A 25,071-nucleotide genomic window follows, 5' to 3' on the forward strand; every position below is an offset into this window, starting at 1 on the left:
TTTTTGTCATAACGCGGTCAATTCTTGTCCGCTTTACATGAACCCAGCACCAAAATGTTCAGAATTTAATGCCCAATCTTGTGACACAATGACGTCATAACACATGTCATCGGTTGGGGTAAAATGTCGGGGGGGGTCACGCCCTTGAAAAATATGCGGTTTTCAGCATAACTCAGTCAATTCTTATTCAATTTGCATGAATCCAGCATCAAACGAGATTACCTTCTCTTGTTGAAACGTTGTATTCACCGAGCTTGCGAGTGAAGACTCGCCAAAACGATGTGAGTTGATTGTTGTTTAGCCCGTAGCCCCCGAAAGTCGGGGGGGGGTCATGACATTATAGATATGTGGTTGTGTCATAAGACCATTCATATGAAACCAGTTCCCCACACTCATACCAAGAACAAAAAAAGTAGTGGCGGCGAAGGTATGCGCTCTATGAGTGCCCGTTCTAGTTTACAGTGTTTGTGGATTATTTCTAGTGTTATTTGTAGATTGTTTACGGTGTTTGTGGATTATTTACAGTTATTTGTACGTTGTTTGCATGTTAGTTGTAGATTATTTACAGTTATTTGTGTCGTATTTACAATGTTATTTGTGGATTGTTTACAGTGTTATTTGTAGATTGTTTACAGTGTTATTTGTAGATGGTTTACAATGTTATTTGTGGATTGCTTGCAGTGTTATTTGTAGATTATTTACAGTGTTATTTGTAGATTGTTTATATTGTTTGTGGATTATTTCCAGTGTTATTTGTAGATTGTTTACAGTGTTTGTGGGTTATTTACAGTGTTATTTGTACATTGTTTACAGTGTTTGTGGATTATTTAGTGTTATTTGTACATTGTTTTCATGTTAGTTGTAGATTTTTTACAGTGTTATTTGTGTATTATTTACAGTGTTATTCTTGGATTGTTGTTTTGAATACTAGTGTTATTCCTTGTTGGTTGTTGCCAGATGGAGTTGCCTTTCCTTGGTGCCGCTGCTGGTGTGTTCTTGATGGGCAGCAGTTCCGTTGGTATGCAGCTTGTCATCCCCTTTATACCGGATGGCTCTACAAGAAAAGAGACAGTAGCTGGGGCGGTCTGGCTCGCCGGCGTAGTGGGTGCAGGAGATGGTTTGTGCTGTGCGGGTCCCATTTAGCTTATTACGACGATGAGGGACCAGTCGAACGACCACATGGCCACATTGACATCCAACGTGCCAGGTGGGAGTGCTTGCCAACTGGGAGGTGGGGAAGGGCACAGGTGTATCACCATAAGTTATTTAATTCTCATTGCATACAAACTTGGCATTTTAAATTCCACAATAGTGGTTCCAGATGATCACGTTGTGCCTTTTGTGACGGGTTCCAAAATTCCCATTGGACCTGACAAAACATTTTGTCACGTTGGAATAATATTTTTGCAAATGATTTTTTGCTTGTAATTGTTTTGTCTCTTTTTATGTTTGATGCTCACACAAAAATAGTAACCTTCATAGTGTATAGCTTTCATCTTTGCAGACAATAGATTGACAGCAATTCCTTCTTTCATTCTTTGCATTGGGCTGAGCTGGCTAAGTGAGTGGCAAAATGCTAATACCATGTACTTCTTACCCTTTGGCAGGGAGATCTTGTATTATCCAGAGAAAGAGCATGAGATAGAAGTGGTGATGGATGACCAAGTGCACCGGCTTTCTGCCTCCAATGCCAAGGAAGCCAGGTGTGTGGTTGAACAAACACATCATGTGATCTCTTACCATAATTCCTGCTTTATGCTGGAATACCAACTTGTTGCCTGCTCTATAGACTGACAAAAAGAAAGAATCTTTACTCTGTACGAAGCGCAAAAGTGGGGTTACGCAATTTGTTCACTCTGTTTGTCAGACATCAGTCTATGTTCAATGAACTACTTAATTTAAATTGAATGATATATTTTGAACAATGTAGAACACAAATTGGAATCGGATGAATCGGAACACAAATCTGCAGTTTAGCAGTACTTTGTCTCTAAATTTGGCAAATGGTATGGAATCTCGTCCTGATCGTGAACAGACACAGAGTAGTAAGGTTATTGTTTTAGCCTGTGACAGTCAAACAAAATTGAAAATAATTCCAAACAGGAAACTTAGTTTTTGGGGATATCAGAAAGAACACAAACAACAGGCAAAAATAACATTTAAAGGGGAATCAAAACACCATTTTTTTATTTTCCAAAAACCATTTAGAATCATGAATCACAGTCTAATTTAAAGAGAAAATTTATTTTTGATATTTTGCCAATCACAAAGTGTCGAAAAAGCCCTCGAATGTCGATTTTCGATTTTTGCCAGCGATATCGCACCTTGAAGCCATATTGATTCAAATGGTGGCTTTACATGGAGAAACAGTGCATGTCGAGCTCGGATTCTGATACTGATTCCACCATCAGTAACGACTCCGAAGGTTCTCAGAATTTTGAAACTGATCATTGGGATTTTGACAAAACTATTGGAGACAGAATTAGTCATGGAAACGCTTTTGGGGGAATTGTGAAGCCGTAACATTTCGAGCCTTGTGTGAGTGATTCAGAGGAAGAAGGCGGAAGTGTTAGTGAAGATGAAAACGCTGGTCACATGGTCACTTGTCACAGATAGACATAGCTGTCTGTGTCTACCTACTCAATGAACATTTTAAGTCACTTCTACTCCAATCACCTGTCTCTGCCTTTCTTTCCCCATGGCCCATCTTCCACCACTAATGCTACAGGCGGTTGCTTTCTGTTCTTCGACAAGTGCATGGCAATTCAGAGCTTGAGCTGCAGCACACGTTCCAGAGCAGCCCCAAACGACAACCTATCCTGGTGAGTACCACCCTTCACCAAACATTACCAAAGATAAACACACTGCTACTGACGCCACACTTAGTGTGCAGCGAGTCTCTGTGCTCCGTGTGCGGTGGCTTTCTGTGCTTCGTGCATGGCAGGTGTCCATGCTCTGGATAGCGGGTCTCCGCACCTCATGCAAGGCAGGTCTCCATGCTTTGTGAGTGTTGGTTCTCTGTGCTGTGTGTGTGGTGGGTCTCCGTGCTCTGTGCATGGCAGGCCTCCGTGCTTTGTGAATGTTGGGTTTCTGTGCTGTGTGTGACAGGTCTCTGCACTCAGTGTGTGGCGGGTCTCTGCGCTCAGTGTGTGGCGGGTCTCTGCGCTCAGTGTGTGGCGGGTCTCTGCGCTCAGTGTGTGGCGGGTCTCTGCGCTCAGTGTGTGGCGGGTCTCTGCGCTCAGTGTGTGGCGGGTCTCTGCGCTCAGTGTGTGGCGGGTCTCTGCGCTCAGTGTGTGGTGGGTCTCCGCGCTCAGTGTGTGATAGCTTTCCACGCTGAGTGTGTGTCAGCTTTCCATGCTGAGTGTGTGGCAGGTCTCCGTGTCTCGTGCATGTCAGGTCTCCGCATGTGGTGCTTATCCATACTTCGTGCGCATTGGGTCTCCTCACTTGGTGTGCGGTTGGTCTCTTTGCTCCATGCGCAGCCTATCTCCTCACTTTGTGTGCAGTGGGTCTCTGTGCTTTGTGTACGGTGGGTCTCCGTGCTTTGTGTACGGTGGGTCTCCGTGCTTTGTGTACAGTTGGTCTCCGTGCTTTGTGTATGGTGGGTCTCCGTGCTTTGTGTATGGTGGGTCTCCTTGCTTTGTGTATGGTGGGTATCCGTGCTTTGTGTACGGTGGGTCTCCGTGCTTTGTGTACGGTGGGTCTCCGTGCTTTGTGTACGGTGGGTCTCCATTCTTTGTGTGTGGTGGGTCTCCACGCTTCGTGCACGGCGGGTCACAGCTCTTGTATTGCACACCAGGTCCACTCAACACAATTACAGATGCTCACAGCCAAAAATGATAATAGTTAATGTTTTTGTGTAGTTAATGTTTTAATAATGATAATAGTTAATGTTTTTGTGTAGGGAACGCTGGACATGAGTAAAGTCAGTGCCATCTGTACGAGTGAAGTTGCCAACAGGTGAGACCGCGTTCGTTAACAAGATTGCAATTTCATTCACAGAACGTCAATTAATCGATCTCTTTGGGAACCTTTGGAAAGTTTCTTCAAAGTACTATTCCCTCTGAGTCTTATTCCCTTCCCTCTCTTCGAACCAAACACATATTTATTTTTGATTTTTTTTTCTATGGTGTTGTTATTGGGACAACCTTTAGTGACTTCTTGTCCAACAGTTACTTATCAATTTTTCTTTTCTGTAAGGTGTACATTGATCATTAGTTTCGGTGTCTTCACTGGATTGCAGAACCACAGTGATGCTGATTGCTCCATTTTGTATCACATGACAACATTTGTTGTTTTATACACTTGATCCACCAGCTTTACCATTGAGGTCTTCATTCTGAAGGGTTCTTGTGGAGGTTACATATTTCAATCCAGTTACTAGGATGTGTGAGTATAATCCAAAACTCTCACTCGCAGGATGAATGGGTCATAAGTCTGAGATATATATATATATATATATATATATATATATATATATATATATATATATATATATATATATATATATATATATATATATATATATATATATATATATATATTGTTACGGATTCGCGCCCGCCGGCGTGCTGACGGCCACGTAACTCGAATCGCGGCACGTCGCCCACCGGACGGACAATCCAGTCGTGACCCTCTCGGACTAACGCCGGGAACCAGTCACGGGTGGACCTTTCGGTCTCACCGCGATCGAGCCAATCGGCCCCCGCGTGGGATAGGGTTGCTCGCCAAATTCGACCTACCTAAGTACCCACACGGAGGGTAGACCGGGCGATCGCACCTCGCCGCAGGTCGACTTCGGACACGGGCCACTTAAGCGACCCGTTCCGTACTATCGGGATAACCGAGCGGTGTTATCGTCGGCCTCGACGGTTCGATTAATTATCGGGCGTTTTAGCCCACGACCAACCCTTTACGTGAAGCAAGATGAGGATTCAATGAGAGAAATGACGAAGCGAAGCGGGAAAGCAGTTCAACATAAAGCACATTTATTCGCGATGAACGGAAAGCACACATATTCAATTCCACCAAAAGCACATAGAAAAGAAAAGAAACACAATGCAATTTTACACAAAAAGCAAATGTAAAAGCGAAGACACAATGCAGAGCTAATACCGACTACCGAGCACACGGCAACACTTATACAATTCTACTTCACAGACGGCGCCGACAACACATACCCAAAACCAAGAAAAAGAACACCCTCAAGGATGAGGCGGGCCTGAGGCCGAGACCGGGTCGGGCCTACCCGTCTGGTGATGAGACGCGGAGCGGCGATGGTGCCTCAACTCCGCGGGCCTCGCGGACAGTGTCTGGTAGGGGGTGGGAAAAGGGGCCCCCTTGGTCGCACTATCTCAGCGCGGGGGGGAAACAGGAGGGGGTTGCTGATGCTCGGGGAAAGGAGGATTTTTACTCTGTCTCGAGTCCCGCGACGAGCGTCTCCACCTCGACCAGGTCGCGCCGTCGGCCTCCCTGGTGTGCAGCTCCCGGCACGACGCGAGCACCCCCTCGTCTGCCTTCGCCGCCTCTCCACAGCTCCGTCCTCTTCGCTCCGACTCCAACGACGACGACGACGACCAACCAACCCTTTTCTGACGAACGCAGCCGCTTATATAAGCCCCGTGGCTTCGCCTTTGACCCCCTGCCTTCGACCTTTCACCTCGCTCCCCATTGGCCCGAGAAAAAGTGGGCGTGAATGCATTTTGATCCATGAATTTGCATATAGCGACCGCCCTCCAACGCCCTGGAGGCGGGGCCAAATCGCCCCTCGCTCACCGATTGGACGGAACAAAAGTGGGCGTGTGTCGTTTTTGATCCGTTTTTGGAGCGGAAAATCCGTGGTTTTGTACACGCTGTTCGGCGCGCGCCCTGCACGAGTCCAATACCGGTACCCACAAGCGGCGCAAGAACGGTGGCGATGCGACGGTTGCGAGGTGTGACGGGAAAGGTCGTGGCTGTTGTGGTGAAGCGGCGTTGTGGTGGGTGGTTGATGTTGTGACGACTGTTGAGACGCGGTTGGCGGTGGTAACAATGGCGGTTGGTCCAAAATAAAGATAGTAAAAGAAAAACGGCTATCCTGAAGAGTCGCAGCACGCATAAATGACATGTATTCCCACTAGACAACGGGTTTGGGCCTAACTACACATATACTTACGGAGATATCTCACCTAAGGGACCTGAATGGTGGTTTGCGAATTTGGTAACCACAACAATATATATATATATATATATATATATATATATATATATATATATATATATATATATATATATATATATATATACATGATCACATGGCTCATGGCATCAGGTAAACAAGAACACACTCAGAGTGCATACCCCCACCAGGCTGAACAGACAGACAGACAGGCTGAATATCCTGCTCACAGACAGACAGACAGGCTGAATATCCTGCTCACAGACAGACAGACAGACAAACAGGGGTAAAAACATAACCTCCGTCCACCTTCGGTGGTGGAGGGAAATATGGCAGAATTGTTCACCACCCTCTCCTCCTTCCCATCTTGATGCACATCCTGGATTTGGAAATGTGAATTTTAAATTTTTTGAGTGATTCTTCACCAATGAGAGATGGGACCAAAAATATATACAGTATCTACAGTGGTCTGCAAAAGTATTCACCCCCTACCAATAATGGCCCATTGAGATGAATTACGAATCATGTGGAAAGAATATTTCCAAATTAACTTTTTTAGAAATAACTAAAGAGATAAAACTAAACACTATTATAGTTGAAGGAGGTTACATGTCAGGAATACCTGCAAAAAAACATGTACAAATCAAAATTCACCGGTTGTAAAAGTATTCATCCCCTTAGGCCTTAGGGGATCAGTACTTGGTGGGCTTCACAGTTGGGATGGTGTTCTTTGGTTGATGTGCTGTTTTGAGTTTGCGCCAAACGTAACGGTTTTGAATTTAGGCCAAAAGTTCCCTCTTGTTTTTTTCAGACCACAAAATTTTTTGCCACATGGCTTCAGAATCTCCGGAGTGCTTTTTTGCTTTACTGACATGGGACTCAAGGTGGGCTTTTTTGAGTAATAGCTTTCTTCTTGCCACCCGACCATACAGGCCAGAATTGTGAAGTGCTTGGGATATTGTTGTCACATGCAAACAGTGACCAGTCTTTCCCATAAAGGCCTGTAGCTCTTTCAAAGTTGCCATTGGCCTCTTGGTGGCCTCTCTGATCAGTTTCCTTTCTTGCTCACCCAGTTTTTCGTGACAGCCTGAGCTAGGCAGGGTCTTGGTTGTACCATACTCCTTCCACTTCTTAATGATTGTCTTGACTGTGCTCCAAGGGATGTTCAAGGCCTTCGAAATATTTTTATACCCATCCCCTGATCTGTGCCTTTCCACAACTTTATCCCGGAGTTCTTTTGAAAGCTCCTTGGTACTCATGGTTGAGTCTTTGCTGTGAAATGCACTACCCAGGAGAGGAAACCTACAAGAACAGCTGATTTTATTCTGAAATAATCAGAATCACTTCAATTTAACACAGATGAAGGCCAATTAACTTGGTCTGTGATTTTGAACGTGATTCGTTACACCTGAGCTAATTTACAATTGTTATTACAAGGGGGGTGGACACTTGTCCAACCAAGATATTCTAGGTTTATATTTTTAATTAATTTTCTGAAATTTGTGGAATTTGTTTTTCATTTGGACGTTGTGGGTTACGACGTGTAAATAAAGGTGGGAAAAGTCTGATTTGATGTAATTTAATACCAGGCTACAAGGCAACAAAAGGTGAAAATTTTGAAAGGGGTTGTAGACTTTCTTTCGGCACTGAAATGGTGGTTCAGGTTCATAAAGCACACCACATGTAATGGTGGTTCATGTACATAAAGCACACCACATGTAATGGTGGTTCATGTACATAAAGCACACCACATGAACATCCCCAATGTGATCCAAGGTGTTTACTATTGAGAATGAAATGGTGTCATTTCTTCTCTCGATCCCATATAAACGTCAATGTGTAATTAATAATAAGTTGTTTTTTTTTTGATCTCCACACCAATTGGTGAAAATGAATTCCGTTCCGGATGTGTATTTATATTCCACCAAGCACGTGAGAAGATGGAAGTCTGAATGGTCTATGTCTCTATGAGATTTAATGGACCACATTCGATGAGTTTCACGTTTCTCCGACTTGTGTCGGGCCTGACTCCTTGTTCCTCGAGTTCTCATCGGTTTGCCTTCAGCCACCTCGAAACAATTGCCGGTGGATCACCTGACGCAGCCCCACCTTGGTTAATGTGCCATTTTTTTGTGCCATTTTCTCCACCAGACCGAATTCGTTTGGCATCTCAGCAGGATGTCGCTCTCTGCAGTGCGACGCCGACACGGCCGAAGAAATGGGATGCTGGATCGCCCTGCTCCACAGAAGTAAAGCCGAGTTGTGTGAAAATGGCCATGGAATCGTGATGCGCGGTGAGCTCGAGTGTTGTGTCTTCCTCCTCCATGTCGGCATGTTGTTCCCTCCACCACCTCAGGTGGACGTAGGTTATGTTTTCACCCGTGTCTGTCTGTCTGTGAGCAGGATATCTCAAAAAGTTATGGACTGATTCGGTTGAAACTTGGTGTGCAGGTTGGGTGTGTGACAAGGACAACCCGATTAGATTTTAGTTCAGGTGTGGATGCAGATCTGGCCTAACAGTGGGATACAAAACGTACACTGTTTGGCCTGGTGGAGGTATGCACTCGATGATTGCGGTTCTAGTTATTAGTCTGTAATCAGAGCTGCCGGTTTCAAAGCTGCTTGGGACTGAACCCAAATATTTCCATTTCCTGGAGACTCGTGAGAAAGTGCTGTTTGTTTCCTATTGTCCCAAAACCGTTTTATCAATATATGAAACGTTTCGTTTTTTTATATCCATCTCAAGTCACTCATCGAAAATTCTTACACTTGCGATGATAAGCAAGACGCATATGAGAAAGAAATCAAAGCAAACATTCCACGTGACGACGATGATGATGCCTTCGTTTGGTCTGTACCTCATAATCACCAATTGGATGATAAGATGGAGGAGCAAATGACATGACTCCTTCCATCCTCTTTATATAAATTTTATTACATCATGTCTTTTGTTTTTATCTTGTTCTTTTTATTTGGCTCCGACACTTTTGTCTGTCACATACACACGGTCAAGGCTGGTTGTTTCAGGGACCCAGTGGACACGCATTCATGCTGTCTATCTCATCCTTGTTCAGGCTGGTTGTACAAGGGACCCACTGGACACTCCCCGAAGCCTTCGCTTCTGCAGCTGAAGCGCCGATGGTTTGTGCTCAACACGGACTGCCTGGAGTATTATCGGACGTGCGAGCCTCATTCACCTATCATGGGCGCGCTCACCTTGATGAGTCTGTGCTCAGTCGTGCCCCCGGACGAGCAGGTTCACAAGAACACGGGTACGATCCTCGCATGTGCGTGTGACCTGCTTTTCAGATTTGAACTGTCTAACAAGTTTGTGGACCATCACTCGTATCCATTACGCTCGTCTTTGAGAGCAGTTTGTTGACAGGATTTTGTCTTAAAATTAAGGAAGTGTAGAGGTTGCACTTTTGTTGCATCCTTTTTCAATTTTTTTCTTCTGAAAAATCATCCAAGCTTCAACAATGCTGATGTTGAGGAGGTGATGGTGGGGGTGTTCGGGAGGGGGGTGTGCTGGTACATTTTATCATCCACAGGTTTTTCCTGAAAGATGGATGTTGGTAATATAATAACACTAATAATTTTGCTTCTCTTCTTTGTGAGCATACCATGCCACTTGAAGTATACCTCGATCAGGCATTGTGTGGCGGAGGTATGTGCTCTACCGAGTGCCCTTCTCGTTTGGTATTTGTTTCTCCTCGTTTTGTGACCAGTTGCCATAACCGGCGTCTACAGTGTATGTACTTCGTCAATCCAGAGCACAGACGGTTGGGTTTCAGCAGTAGTCATGCGCGTACTGATATAGTTTGTCATCACGTACGTTTTCTCCATGCAGTATTCCATATGGTATTCTCTCTCTTTTTTTTTTCTCTCTCTCTCTCTATATAGTATTCCGTGTTGCATGTCGTGTAAAAAAAATAGGATCTTTTGAGAGACGCAGCTTCTCCTGCTTCTGCGATGCCATAGAAGGTTCACCCAAAGGACATGTGTCTTTTGTTAGTTCTGTGATCCTGGGACAGTTTGTAGTTCCCTCAGTTATTGATGAGCAAAGTAGACATTTTGAATTGAATCTTGGAATAATGCGAGTGTTGCAGTTCGCAATTTCTGAGACGGCATCATTGATATTCCGTATGATTGGAGATTCGGGTGTTATGTCATCCACGCTGTCTTTCTGCAGGATACTGGAACATCACCGTCCACGGGAGGAAAAATTCCTTGCGGTTGTACACGAAGCTTCTACCCGAGGCTGCCCGCTGGGCAAAGGCTGTACAACAAGTAATTGATGGAAAGAGCCAAACAGAGACACCCACCTTGCAGCTCATGCGTGACATCGCGGTACGATGATGGTTGGGCCATGTGACCCAGTCGGTACCGTGGGCGTGTGGTATGTTTGCAGTGTGGGAGTGAGGCAGCCTGCTATGTGAAGATAGCATCCTTACGGCCTTTGCTTTTTGCCAAAACTATTTTGTACAATGATACAATCCAAGATCGGACATTCCATCTGCTAGTGGGATCCGTGCAGGTCCAACTGCAAGTATTTCAGCAGATCCCAGAGCAGAGAGAAGTGTAAGTTTTAATGAAAAAAAAATGAGATTTTCGATGAAGTGAGGTCGGAGGATGACTGCTGTTCGAGGTTGTGTTTTTTTGCTTTGTTTGATCTCCATTTTCGAGCTTTAAACGAGAGCCTGTGTCATTTGTTCGTTAAATGTGCCTTGGGGGTCAACCTCGAGGGAAAAGCATGCGTACGTGGGTCCGTCCGTTGGAGCATTTGTAAATGTTTCCCTCAAAGCTATCTTTGTTTAACAACACTTTTGAGATGAGTTCAACATCAGTAAATATATCTCGAAACGGCGATCCTCTAACCAAGGAACCTGACACCATGATCCTTATTAACGCTTCCATGCCAAACCCTTTTACTTGCATGTTGCTGTGTTTTCTCCCATCCTCTCTCCTCTTTTTTTTTTCTCCATTGATTTATCTTTCTTATCATGTCCAATATGTAACTGCCTCACTGCCTTCATCACCTTGCTCTCCCATGAGCCTCGATCTTGTTAAAAAAAAAAAATACTGATGTGTTTCATTGTTATCCTTACATGCAGTTGCTCTTTACGGTGCAGGTCCATAAAGTGATTGTGGCAACAAGCCACAAGCTGTTTACGCAGATTTGTAGGCCCTGTTTGAATGCGAAGCTTTTCTTACTTTGCTAAAAGGAGATGTAAGAAATTCTTACCGTTCCACGATGCATGGATTGTTTTGCATTCCAAACTCGAATGACACTCGGTAGAGCACACACCTCCGTCAGGCTGAACAGTTGATGTTTTGCATCCCACTGATGGGTTGGATCTGGATCCGGACCTTAACGAAAATCAAATCGGCTTGTTCTTGTCACCTACCCGGCTCGTCCACCTAGTTTTGTCATAACTCGTCCACAACTCTGAGATACCGTGCCATGCAGTATATCGTTTTTAGCCATATCTATCCCTCAATTGTGAAGAATCAGCTTAAAATTCTAGTATCTGGGTCCAGATCTTCACCTAAATCGAATCAATTTGTCCTTGCGACACACCCAACCCGTGCAGCAAATTTTGTCCCAATCCATGCACAACTTTTTGAGATATCCTGCTAACAGACAGACACACAGATGTGAAAACACAACCCGCGCCCACCGATAATGATGTATCACTCGTTAGTAGTTCGACCTACGTGATCAATTGACGATTTGCAAAGACGACCCAAAAACAAGATGGCGGCCTGAAGGAAACTTAACCCTCAGCAGCAGTCTTAAGAGAAATGTCCAAGTGCAGCGGATGCCTGGAGACCCAATTTTGCACACATTAGCCGGCAGTTTGTCTGCCATCTTCATCTGTCGAGAATGTTTGTGGTTTTTGTTTGTTTGTTTGTTTGTTTGACAAGGATTGCGATTAACACAGTAAGCTACCATGCTCCACGAGGGGCTCCTGAGGCTCGTGCTTCACTTTCTTTCTGCAGGAGAGCGCACCTTACCCAGACGATGTAGAGGAAATATACCGAAAGAACTCCATTATAAACCACTCACACCGGCCATTACACTCGCCATTGCTTCCTCTTCCCTTTGGAGACATCCCACCAAATGGCAAGTTTTATTCACTTAAAGTAAACTTGTCATTGTTATACTCGTACAACTTTGCTCGTCACGTGCTCTCCAGAAACTTTCAGGATAAAGGAACCTATGGAGGTTTTTTTTTTATTGACGAGTCTAACTACATAGTTTTACGCAGACATGAGAAGCACAAACTGAATTATGCGATTAGCTTGTGGAAAGGTCATCCATATCCATCAGAGCAATAACATGGTGACTGGTGTGATTTGTTAGGCTCAACTCGGAAGCTCGTGATTGCTTGGTGACGTGATTGCTGTGCTGTTAATGCAGCTCTCGATGAGGTGTCCAAACTGAACGATGTGTTCGAAGGGCATGTCGAATGTAATGTTGAATATTTTTATGGAGATAAATGGCTAATACGTATTGTGAAACCATAATCAGCATTTTTCTCACTCTATCAAGTCTCTTCCCGTGTAATCGCCACCTGTTGGTCTTCCTGTGGAAATGACGTGGACCCAACGAGTCGTTCTAGCGTTAAGCTGCGTACACATCCCAAATTGGTCTTGGGATATCCCAGTATGCCTGGTGTTGGGGTCATGGTTAGGATGGTGGGCTTGGGATCCTCGGGTCTTGAGTTCAAATCCCCCTTGGCTGTTGAATTAATACCAGGTGGGGTTGACTCTGCCTGTCATCCTTCCGAGGTCGGCAAAATGAGTGCCAGCATGCTGGTATACTGTGTCGGAGTGGCGACCCGTCCAGGATTGTGCCCAATAGTCAAGGAGACTGCTTAGGCAGCACCAACGCTCTGCACAGACTATGGTCCCAATGGATGGATGGATATCCCAGTATTAAACTTACAATTGTAAAGCCTCTAAGTGTCGGGTCTTGCTATTCTTGGTAGCTTTTGACTTGAGCTCTGGACCACGATGACCTCCCAGTTTCCCTCCAATGCTACAAGCTTTTATCAAGACGGTCAAACTTTTATAAAATGACCTGACATGCTAAGTCATTCGAGGAGTTCCTCGTTTGGCATGTTTTTCATCAAAATTTGGAAAACCCATCACCATGTTGAATTTCCATTTAAGTTTCCTTTGAACGTAGACACGAACATGACACTTTCAAACACTACTTGATCGGAAAAAATGATTATCGGTGTGATACGAATCGACACTCGAAATGGATCCCCGCATGAGCATTTTTTTGTTGGACCCTCACGCATCATACCGTTACACATTTGCACTTTTTGAAGAATGAACGGTGCAAACACGGTGCTCACCTTTGTACGTCCATTTTGAATCGAATACCTCATACCTTTTGATGATTGTTTTTTTAATTGCCATGCAGTACACAGCGAGCACGGGTACACGAGTCTGGGCGACGAGGCCGTGCGGCTCTTCCACTGCCTGCTGCAGCTGGACGCCACGCACGACCCGGTACCCATCGTGCAGGGTATGCTGCAGACCTGCGTCGATCTGCCACCACTGCGTGACGAGCTCTACTGCCAGCTGGTGAAGCAGACGAGCGACGGTGGAATAGCACACAGCCTCCGAGCCTGGCAGGTGTTTGCCTGCATGTCCTGCTGCTTCGTGCCCTGCAGCTTTGTGCTGCAGTACCTCGTCGGGCACCTGCACAGGTGCCTACTGTACATCGTCCTCCATAATTATGTAAAAATTGCTGCACCAGCCTTTCCTCTTATTTGTTGGTTGTTTAAAGATATTTTTGGATATTTTTTGGTTGGTGTTGCCTTTTCTTAAGGGGGCACCTATGAAAATCATTCCAAAGTCAGTTGTAATCGACCACAACATGTGGACTGGTATCACATGAGCCCCTGCTTCTGAGAGGTAAACTGGGCTATCCCACAGAGGGTCAAATTGAGCTTGATGCACCAAAGGAATCTTTCGAGGTCAGTCGACCTTTGTTGGGAATTGTTTGACGCTCATACTGATCCATGTTCAATGGGAAATGAAAAGCATGTTAAAGAAGAACCTGAACTTTGAACCAGTTTTTCTCATTCCTTGTATCGTTTGATAATCCAGTTCACTTATCAGTGGAACACGTGTGGACCAGGTAGGGCAGGTAGGGCAGGTAGATTACCCCCTCTGTTGAGGCCATTGATGAGCCGGCTGGGTTTTATTCGCACCCTTATGGCGACGCGGTAATTGTGCGATTAATTTTCAGAGAGTACTCGATGAGGGGGAGTCGAAATGTTGCTCCCTTTTGGAAAAAACGTTTCGGAGGCAAAACGATGACGTCTCATACCAATGGAATCGGGAAACTCGCCCATCGCTGGGAAGAACGTGTGACCTTGGCTGGAAACTCCATATAAAAGGATGAGCATCTGTGCCGAGTTTTACTGGCACCAGATCAATCATTCATGATTGGAGGGAGAAACCTTTTGTCTCCTCAATATCAGATTTATTTATTTATCCTCCAAGGACTAGCTCGGTTTTCAGTTTTGTTGCACATACTGGACTTCATAAGATTCCTGATTGTATTCCTGTTTCCAACTTTAATAACCCTGACTTAAATACTCCATTTGTTTTGAGCTTTGCTGCTGTTGCTCACAGGGTCAGGGCACGGCTAGCAGGCACAGAAGCGGAGCGATACGTTGAGTTCGTGTACGGTGCCATCGAGCGCACGCGGGATCGCCAGATTGTTCCGAGCCGTGCCGAACTCCAGGCGATCATGGCTCTCGACGAGGTGACGGCCATGGTGTACTGCCACGGTGGGGGCTCGTGTCAGATTTCCATCTCATCCCACATCACCGCTGGCGAGGTCGGTTCAGGCAAACTCTGTTCTTCTCGCGACATGGGCCCGGAACCCAGATGGCTCTAAATACAGACCACAAGCTGCCCTGTTAGCCAATTATTTACACTAAAATAACCCTGGCAGCCATTTTGGTGAAATGTTTTGGCATTACTCACTTGTGATTGGATTAGATGCATAACTCTTAACCGGTCATGGCCTGGTAGGTTGTGGAACGGCTGCTGAAAGGCCTGGAGATGGAGGGCAGCCGTAACCGTTTCTCATTGTTCGAGCATGGCCCTGATGGGGAGCTGGCCATCGAAAGCAGAACTCTCCTGGTCGATGTCCTGGCAAGGTTTGAGAGGTATGAAGCCTCCGCTCATCATTTTGCTTCCATTCTGCCTTGAACAGACTCGTACATTGTATTCTGATGTGCTAAATCTTCCTCCATGAGGACCAGAGGACCAATTACTATCACATGATTTGGTTTTTCTTCCAAACTCAGCATTTTTTTGACTTTGGTGAATGAGATATCATTGACTGCATCTACCCATTGAATATGCAGCTTGTGCTCCGTTGATTGTCCACTGTTTCTCCAAAATATCAAACAAATTGCTCGGTCGAAAGCCAAAACGTGATGTTCGTATTAATATCAGAATCCGGGCTTTCAAACTTTGATCAGATTCTGTAAGTAAATAATCTAAACGTTTTAGGGCACCTCTTTGTGTGTCCCTCAACAGTCCCTGACTATAAAAAAATATATTTTTCAGACGAGTCCTCTGGTGTACTGCGTCCACTCTTAATGGCGACAGATCCTTACTGCATGCACCCCATAACATTGCACATGACTTCCATTGATATTTGATGCCATGCCTGCAAGGAGGTTGAGCATAGTCACGTCACAGGGAGAGGTGACTATGAGTCCTGCGTTGTGGATATTGGAATCGCCAGATCGGCTCGGTCAAATTGAAATTGTGCCGAAGCATGCCTGCACCACATCAACTCGTATATCATGGCATTGTTGTCCCGAAACATCTTTATTTAGAGATTTGGGATAGGGATTCGAAACACCTTTATTGGGCAGCAGTGCCTATTCACCGGTATAATTTTACATCGACCATAATCTGAGGGCATTAGGACAACTACAAGTTGTGAACTGACACCGCATGTAGATGTGCCCAGGCATGACAGGGAGCGAGCCAGCCGTCCCAGAAGCCAGTCGGGTTTTAAATGAGCCAACGGGGGTCTTTAAGCCTGAATTGTAATAGCTGAGATGACCTTGGGTCAAGCCTACAATCATGACCTTGGGTTACAGAAACCTACAATCATCAAGCATAGTACAGTCTGTAATCTTGGTGCTGGTACAGCAAACTGGTGGTTCAACCTTCTTTGACCTATGACCACCTCACAGCCTCCCCTGGTTTAAAGGATGATTCACGCACATCAACACACATGGTTATTGGTTTGCGATGTTAACCCCTTGTCGATGCATGACTGGTTAGCGCTTGGTCAAAGGTTAACTGTGTGGCTATAAAATGTTTCTTACATCTTGGTGTTGTCCATTTTATCAAAGTAAACACCCTATACCTATCTGAAAGGTGTATTTCCATCTCGCAAAGAATTTTGTAAACGAAGAATTCAAATGTCTTCAGTATTTTGTCGAACCCTGTTCGGAAAGTAAGGGATAGGTTGGGAAGAGTGACGTTTGTAAGGGGGAAGGTGAGGATGGTAATTTGGTTTTGGGGAACATGATGTATTTTTGGGGGAAGGGGAGGGGGGGGAGTGATGATGATTCTTTTCTTTCTTTCTTTTCTATACAATATCGAGGCTTATGGATGAGCTATAACATAGAACAGAACCGGACATGACAGAACAAAATGAACAGTGGAAAGAGAGGTTGGGAGGACATACCAACAGCAGGGATGAAGGACAAAATATAGGGGGATTGGGAAATATTGGATGTGGGGAAGACACAGATTGAATAAGATGGATACAACCACAAACTCTCAGGAAGGAAGAAATGGAAACTTGTAAAAGAGGTGGGGAGGGAGTGTTAACACTGGTAGAAAAATTATGGTTGTGGTTGGAGGATGATATGAGATGGTGGTGAACAGCTTTCTTGAAGCCCTGGAGGGAAGAACGACATTGAAGAGAATGTGGAAATTGGTTCCACAGGTGAGGAAAAAGAGAAACGAATGAGTGAAGGTGAGCAGTGATGTTGGGAGTTTCACGAGACGGTGGTTACTGATGGACCGATTGTGCTCTGCAGAAATCTGTGGGCAGGGGCGGGGGGAGAGCGAGAGCAAAACATGGAAAGAGCAGGCAGTGCAAGAGCAGGAAGTAGGTGGTAGAAGACAGAGCCCACCAATGTATCTGTGATGGCGAAGTGATAGAGTCCCCTTCATCGCTGGAAGTTCCAGTAATATAAAAGCCCTGGGTTTCCATGGCATCAAGCTGAGCAAGGCGTGAGGCAGGGGAGCCAGCCCAGAGGGGAGAGCAGTACTCTCTCAAGTTGTAGGTGGATAAAAGTTCAGCTGTGCCAAGGAAAGACTTTGCACAATGGAGGATTGTCAAGATGATGGAATGACTGGATATGGAGGTCAATTTAGATCCATGATTTGTCCAACAGACAACATGGCTGATAGTGAGGCCCAGAAGTTTGTGTAATTGAACTTTTTTCAAGAGAATTGTTAAGAAAGTAGATAGCAGGGTTTGCCAGATGGTCCTATTGGAGAGAAATAGAGAGAGTATGAGGTTTGTCAGGATTGAAAGACATGTTCCAAGTGTTTGACCAGTTTGTGATTTATTACTTACGAAATCTAAAGATTTCGTAAGGATATTGATGACTTCCGTCCTCTGTTTGTGTGTTTGTTTGTTTGTTTCTTTGTGTGTTTATTTGTAGGCATGATAACTCGAGAACGGAAGAAGCTACCAATGTCATATTACATCACGTGATTCAGGAGGGTGATGGCTCGCGCTGATTAGATTTTGGTCAAAATCGGTCAAAGGTCAAGGTCACAGTGAGGTCAAACATTCGATTTTTGATGGTTTGGTACAGAATCATCATAGAAACTTCTGGTTTGCGTCGCTACCTTCTCCAGAGACAGCTTTTATTAGACAAGGTCAGAGGTCAAGTTGACGATTTCGTAAGTACCAGTCTATGACTGCTTGTTTTTTTGTTTTTCTTATCAGCGAAAGCCAAGGATTCTCTGAAGAGACCTGGTACCAAATTAATGAAGTCTCCATTTCAGATCCCTGGTCAGAGTCGAAGTCTCACATCCGTAGAGCAAGACTTGGAAGCACCAAGGACCTGAAGACTCAGACTTTCATCCTCCTGCTCAGGTACAGACAGCATCACACCCCATTATCCAGTGAATCAATGACTCCCCCAAGCCCGACCCAGACGTCTATTAACCTCTGACTCACAGCCAGCAGAGACATGAATATCACTGCCAAGGTAAGTGAATCTCTCGGTGACCTCAACATCCTCATCACAAACAGGTACAGACAGGACAGCAGTATCCAATATGTCATTGAAAGCCTGGATCTTAGTTTTGACCCAGGAAACCCTTAATCCCAGCGGCTCCAACTCCTCATTCGGCCTTGATTGTATCTTTCCCTTCGGGCAAGGATCTGCATTGATGCCACAGATCCCAGAAGGTTTAACACATTTCAACCGGTTCACCGCAGCCTGTCTTCAGTTGCTGCATGGACTGTGAGCATCATCTTGAGGAACCCAAAAGGATATCCAGAGTCTCTGCAAAGATGACTGCATCATCTGGGAAATCAAGGTCAGAGATCTTGACATTCCTAAATGATGCACTGCAGCTTGATCTTGAAACTTGATGCACCTGGGAATGATGCACGACATCCTCCCCAGAATTCAGTCCTTACAAGCGAAGAAAAGTGTGGGGGCCAGTACACACCTCTAACGAACTCCAGTAACGACTGGAAATAAGTCAGAGATTGTACCACCACATCTCACATCTCACATCTCACACTCTCAGCACCTTACAATCACCCTTCCCTTTCCCGAGAGGGACAACAAGTCCCCTCTTCTCGTCAGTTGAGATGATGCCTGCGTTTCAGGCAGAGCACAGAGCTGCATGCAACACCATGAGTACAGCATTTCCACCAGCCTTGAGAAGTTCAGCATTGATGCCACAGATCCCAGAAGGTTTACCCCATTTCGACCAGTTCAACGCAGGCTGTGTTTCCAGAAATGAAGGTGGATCACAGTTGATTGGAGGGTTAGCAATCAGGATAGTAACACCCCTGACATGCAACTCGACAGCTGGTGGATCAGCCTGGTACAGCCGCTCAAAGTAACCGGCCCAGCTGGCCTTCACTTTGGACTTCTCTGTCAAGAGCCCTCCACCATCTGCTTTTCACTGCAGTTCACTGAGGGACGGGCTTGGAGGAACGTAATACGTTAATTCCCCTGTAAACAGGATGAGAATCACTTTATCACAGGTGATGGTTGACCCCTCACAGATTCCTCGCACATAAGACTCCTTGTCCACTCTCAGCACACATACTGTTTTATGCCTCAACTCCCTGAACAGCTCAGCTCTGCCATTAAGCCTGGCCCTCTGACTCTGATCAATGGTATCCAGTATCCCTTGAGAGACAAAATTATTCTTCACCCTTCGGTGTGTTCCGAGACATCCACCGGCAACATCAACGACGGTGGTCTTGAAGGCACTCCACAACTCTTCAGGATTCCTCAAAGCACCCACACACCCCAAGTCCCCACTTAGCCTGTTCGCAAACTCCTCAGCTACCTTCTCATCCTTGAGCTTGCCAACATCCAGCCTAGGCTGGGATGGGACCATTCTCCCAGATTTAAGCTGCACCTTTGGAGTTGTTACCACGAGCCTGTGGTCAGTATTGAGGAACTGAGCATTCCGGTAGTCCCTGCAGTTCTGGATCATCCTCCAGCAACCATCAACGAGCACATGGTCAATTTTCTTTGCCACTCGACCAGCATTGGAATACCAAGCCCAGCGATGAACCTGTGGGTGCTGAACCCATGAACCGGCTACCCTAAGTCCATGACTTCTTGCAAAGTCAAGGAACTTAGTGCTATTCTAGTTCACAGTTCCAGACCCATGGGGATCAACACACGTCTCATAACCATCCCTATCAGTTCCAGTCGATGCATTGAAATCCCCCAAGACTAGAAGAATATCTCGCCTGGGACACTGATTAACCACAGACTCAAGCCTCACATACAATGTGTCCTTCATGATGAGATCACTCGCCTCAGTCTGAGCATAAAGAGAGACCAGGGAAACGACACCCAAGAAGTGACGAATCCTTAGTCTCATAATACGCTCGTTGACCGGTGTTACCTCAATTATCATTGGAGTCAACTTATTGGACACAGCTCCAGCAACTCCTTGGGCATGGTAACCATCAGAGTGACCAGACCAATAGTCGGTGTAACCACCCACCATTATCTCGCCGCGATCCGGTCTCCGAACCTAAGAGAGTGCTGCAATGCTCAGATGTTCAAACGCTTGAGCTCAGATGATCACAGAGAACGGTGATCATCCTCTCTTCGGGATAGGACATTCCAAGCACCCACCCAAAGGGACCTCCTCAGGTTAACCGAATCTGCCATCTGGTGGACGACACCCCAAATTTCTTTCATGCCGTAAACAAACTTTAGTCCATACATGGTGATGAACATTGTGGTAAAGTTTCATCGAAATTGTACACGTGTAATTTCAGAGAAGACGTTGCAAGCATTTGTGGACGGACGTATGGACAGACACATGATGTGCCGTCCCATAAGCTCCCTGGAGCTACGTTCCAGGTGAACTAAAAAGAGGTTACAAATATTAAAGCTCATGGATGAGCAGAACAACTGAGGATGGAAGATGAGCATTCTGACAATAGAGTAGTGGAGAACAGATAAGACTATGATCTGTGGGAGTAGAGAATATTGCAGGCATGCATGGTGTTGAGTTAATAAAGGTAGAAAAGGTAATGGTGAGAGATTGAAGACAACATGAGGTAGTTATGAGCACCTACATTGTAGGGTTGGAGAGAAAAAATCAAGGTTGGATGGACACAGGGAGACGATTCCTCGGGGAAGAGAAATAAGAAAGAAAGGAGTGGAAATATGCACTGAAGTAAAGTTTAAAAGCAATGGGTTAATGAGTAAATGTGGAAACTAAATAACAGGGGTGAAAGTCCATAAAGGACGTGGTGGAACAACGAGAGGCTGTCCACTAATCTGCAACGTGAGAATTGTGGGGTTTGTACTTCCACTGATTTGTCATTTTCCTTGGAACAAAATGGTGTTGATGGTGTTCATTGTTTGCAAAATTGGAGTAGTACACAGTAATAGAGGTGGTTATTGCTATAATTCACATTTTCGATAACAAGGGGGTGGGGAAATGGAACAAGGACTTGTATATCAGGTCTTCATTGAAGTATCATGTAACGATGGACTCGTTGCAACTAACTGAAATATTCACTCTGAATCGATATGACAAAACGAAACTCCTCCATCATTCAGATCAAAATCCTGAAATCCTCGCTTGATGTTTGGTTGTTTATTGAAGCGTCCGGTTTTGAAGTACAGTACAGCGTGCATTGTGTAAACTTTATATTATAGAAGGTTGAGGCTCAGTAAAGAGCAAAGTGACAGAGGGTATCCATCCATCCATCGGGACCATACTCTGTGCAGAGCGTTGGTGCTGCCGAAGCAGTCTCCTTGGCCATTGAGCACAATCCTGGACGGGTCGCCACTCCGACACAGGATACCAGCAAGCTGGCATTGATTTTGCCGACCTCGGAAGGATGACAGGCTGAGTCAACCCCACCTGGTATTAATTCAACAGCCAAGTGGGATTTGAACTCGGGATCCTAGGATCCCAAGCCCACCACCCTAACCATGAAGCCAACACCAGGCATACAGAGGATATAAATGCAGCAAACTGTCTTTGGGCCACAGTTAGACACAACTCAGGGAATGAATGAAGGAGAGACAGAGACAGAGACAGAGACAGAGACAGAAAAAAAATGAGAATGAGAATCATAACAACAATAACCTGCAACGAGAACGAAGTCGATGTCATGTCATCACAAATTCCAACACTTCCCACCTAAAGCAAAGTTGAAAGAAGGCAGAAAGTTCCACCAGGAACGACCCAATATTAAATTCTGAGTTAAATTTTTTTTCATGTTTTGACCCCCTGTGACCCAAAGTCCCCACCCCCGGGGGCCATTAACCGAGTATGAACCCCCAAAAATCGTTACATACAATGTTGATTGCATGGACAAAGTTTCATTAAAATATGTTCAAAAATGTGCCCGTAATCGTATTCTTTGGCATGTAACCTTTTGATCCCACTCCAGTGGGTTGATCCAAAACTGATACTACTCTCACACCTCCTTACCTTGTGATGGTCATAACTACCCATTTTTTTCAAAAAGCATGGTGACATTTAAAAAGGCTTGAGTAAGGCTTTAACGGGGTTAAAAAAGATGGTGATGAGCGAAAGGGGTATGACGCGAGGTGGTGGTTCCCTGCCTGCTTGAACCCTGGAGGGACCAGTGGTATTGACCAACCTCCAGAAGGTAGGTCCACACGATAGAAAAGAGGAACAAAAGAGATGAGGTGTTCAGTGAGGCTGCATTTTAGCGGTTTAAACTGGAGGGGTTCCTTGAAGAATGTGTGCATATTGAAGTTGCTGTTTGAGGGCTGCAGTGGCGTGGGGTTTGGTTGGTTGACAGAGCGGAAGGAGCTCAACCCAAGAAGAGGCCACCAACTTCTCTGCGATACAAGAGCAACAGACCTTCAAGTTATTTGGCCTCATTGAGGGAGATTCCAATAATGTTGAGCTTTAGAATCCATCGATCCCACAAGGGACAGATTTGAAGCTGGGGCAACAGCCCATAGAGGAAAGCAATACTCAGTTGAGCTACGTTGTACACACATTCCTAAAGGACTAAAGTTGGACCCTCATAAAAGGTTGTTGTTGGGAAATTGAGAATTAATTTTTGTCATGCTTGCAGAACTCAAGCGGTTGTCATGGTGTGTAATGAATGTGTGCTGACTGAGAATTCCTGGGTGAAGGGTCATTGCCAGGAGTGAGATACCGAACAAACTACAACCAAAGATCATCTTCAAGATCTACTGCTTCCTTGACACCGTTGGTGTTCCTCATGACAGCATCGAGTTTGCCTTCATGTTTGAGCAGGTGAGATCTCCCATCAATCATTCTCAGTGACGTGGTGAATTAGTCTTACCGAGGTCAGAAATACATGGAGTAGCCTCAAACCACACTCGGTGGTGTAGCTAGCGCAGGCTTGCTGGGCCTGATGGCCTACTCCTGTATTGAACTTCCTTGTAAGCCATAAAGGGAACATGTATTAATAAACAAGTCAGAAAAAACATTTTATAAAAATGAAAAAACATTTGGGGATTTTTAATAACCGATATGACCGCCTATGAACCTCAATGAAAGCATCAGCAGACAAAGCAGTTTCTTGGAAAGGGTTTTACTGGGTGGTTTGCCATTGCTTTCCCAGCATTGTTTGTCCATTCTCTATCCTTTTAAATTATAAGCGACAAGCAAGGAAGCAGCATGTACCATTTAAAAAATATATTTTGTGTGACTCGGATGGGGGTTGAACCAACGTCCTCCCAGACTCGGAGTGGAAAAATTACATGGGAGCTACATGCACCTGGACTGGTGTTAGTTGTCTGAATGCCTAGGTAGGAAGAAAAATTGAAGAAACACGATATCTACACTAATAAAAGGCAGTGTGTGTGTGTGTGTGTGTGTGTGTGTGTGTGTGTGTGTGTGTGTGTGTGTGTGTGTGTGTGTGTGTGTGTGTGTGTGTGTGTGTGTGTGTGTGTGTGTGTGTGTGTGTGTGTGTGTGTGTGTGTGTGTGTGTGTGTGTGTGTGTGTGTGTGTGTGTGTGTGTGTCCTCCATAACTCCAAAACCATAAAACCTAGCAGCCTGAAGCTTTGCATGGATACTATGAAAACTTCAAGGAAATGCAAGAGTGAAAACTGGGTGTTTGTGTTAATCTTAGTATTCATGCAAAGTTTCAGGCTGCTAGGTTTTATGGTTCTGTAGTTATGGAAAAGACGCACACACACTGACACACACACACACACACACACACACACACACACACACACACACACACACACACACACACACACACTCACACTCACAGTGCCACACTGTCTCCCCCCCCCCCAAGCTGCACTGTCTCCCCCCACCTCCCTGCAACTCTGCAGAGGTCGAGGGGAGAAAAGAGTGTTAAAGAATGCGCCGATTGGCTAAACGCCTTCTTTCTTTCTTTTTTCAGTCGGAACTGCTGCTCAGATCAATTCAATTTTCATAAAGTAATGAATCACCAGATCATGGCAAGATAGCCGAGAAGTACGCATGCTTGCTCTTCGCTGTCTAGCCTGGGTTCATATCCCGACTCAGCTATAAACTGTCATCCCGGTGTTTCACAGGCAGGGTGATTCATCAATGTGTGTGCCATCTCTCGGAAGGACGTTCAGCTGGGCGTCACATCTGCCGGAAATCCTACGCCCTCCTCTTCTCCCTCCCTTCACTCCCCCTCCCCTCACTCCCCACTCCCTCTCTCACCCTTCTGCCTCTCTCACCACATCCCACACTTCTGCCTCTCTCACCCCGATTCGACCCCTTGCCTCTCTCTCCCACCCATTCCCTCTCTCTCCCACCCCTTCCCTCTCTCTCCCACCCATTCCCTCTCTCTCCCACCCACTTCTCTCTCTCTCTCTCTCTCTCTCTCTCTCTCTCTCTCTCTCTCTCTCTCTCTCTCTCTCTCTCTCTCTCTCTCTCTCTCTCTGTCTCTGTCTCTGTCTCTCTCTCTCTCTCTCTCTCTCTCTCTCTCTCTCTCTCTCTCTCTCTCTCTCTCTGTCTCTCTGTCTCTCTGTCTCTCTGTCTCTCTGTCTCTCTCTCTCTCTCTCTCTCTCTCTCTCTCTCTCTCTCTCTCTCTCTCTCTCTCTCTCTCTCTCTCTCTCTCTCTCTCTCTCTCTCTCTCTCTCTCTCTCTCTCTCTCTCTCTCTCT

The 25,071-nt window shown here is 45.4% G+C and overlaps 1 protein-coding gene and 1 long non-coding RNA gene across 2 annotated transcripts in view; both read left to right on the plus strand.

Annotated features, from left to right (window-relative positions):
• Positions 1-25,071, plus strand: part of LOC147022487 (unconventional myosin-X-like) — a 304,547-nt gene that overhangs the window by 257,209 nt on the left and 22,267 nt on the right. Inside the window, exons 26-37 of the mRNA XM_085893432.1 lie at positions 958-1,207; positions 1,608-1,703; positions 2,729-2,822; positions 3,905-3,960; positions 8,309-8,451; positions 9,232-9,429; positions 10,350-10,507; positions 12,161-12,284; positions 13,596-13,884; positions 14,819-15,026; positions 15,224-15,360; positions 23,089-23,212. Coding sequence (XP_085749558.1) covers positions 958-1,207; positions 1,608-1,703; positions 2,729-2,822; positions 3,905-3,960; positions 8,309-8,451; positions 9,232-9,429; positions 10,350-10,507; positions 12,161-12,284; positions 13,596-13,884; positions 14,819-15,026; positions 15,224-15,360; positions 23,089-23,212 — 1,877 coding nt within the window. The remainder of the gene's footprint in view (positions 1-957; positions 1,208-1,607; positions 1,704-2,728; positions 2,823-3,904; positions 3,961-8,308; positions 8,452-9,231; positions 9,430-10,349; positions 10,508-12,160; positions 12,285-13,595; positions 13,885-14,818; positions 15,027-15,223; positions 15,361-23,088; positions 23,213-25,071) is intronic.
• LOC147022489 (uncharacterized) lies at positions 15,368-22,019 on the plus strand. The gene is made up of 2 exons (XR_015061270.1): positions 15,368-18,142; positions 18,248-22,019. It is a non-coding gene; the product is annotated as an uncharacterized LOC147022489 (long non-coding RNA).

This window comes from Eptatretus burgeri, chromosome 8, assembly GCF_056783735.1.
Source record: "Eptatretus burgeri isolate ZD-2024b chromosome 8, Ebu_testis_v1, whole genome shotgun sequence".
Lineage (NCBI taxonomy): Eukaryota > Metazoa > Chordata > Myxini > Myxiniformes > Myxinidae > Eptatretus > Eptatretus burgeri.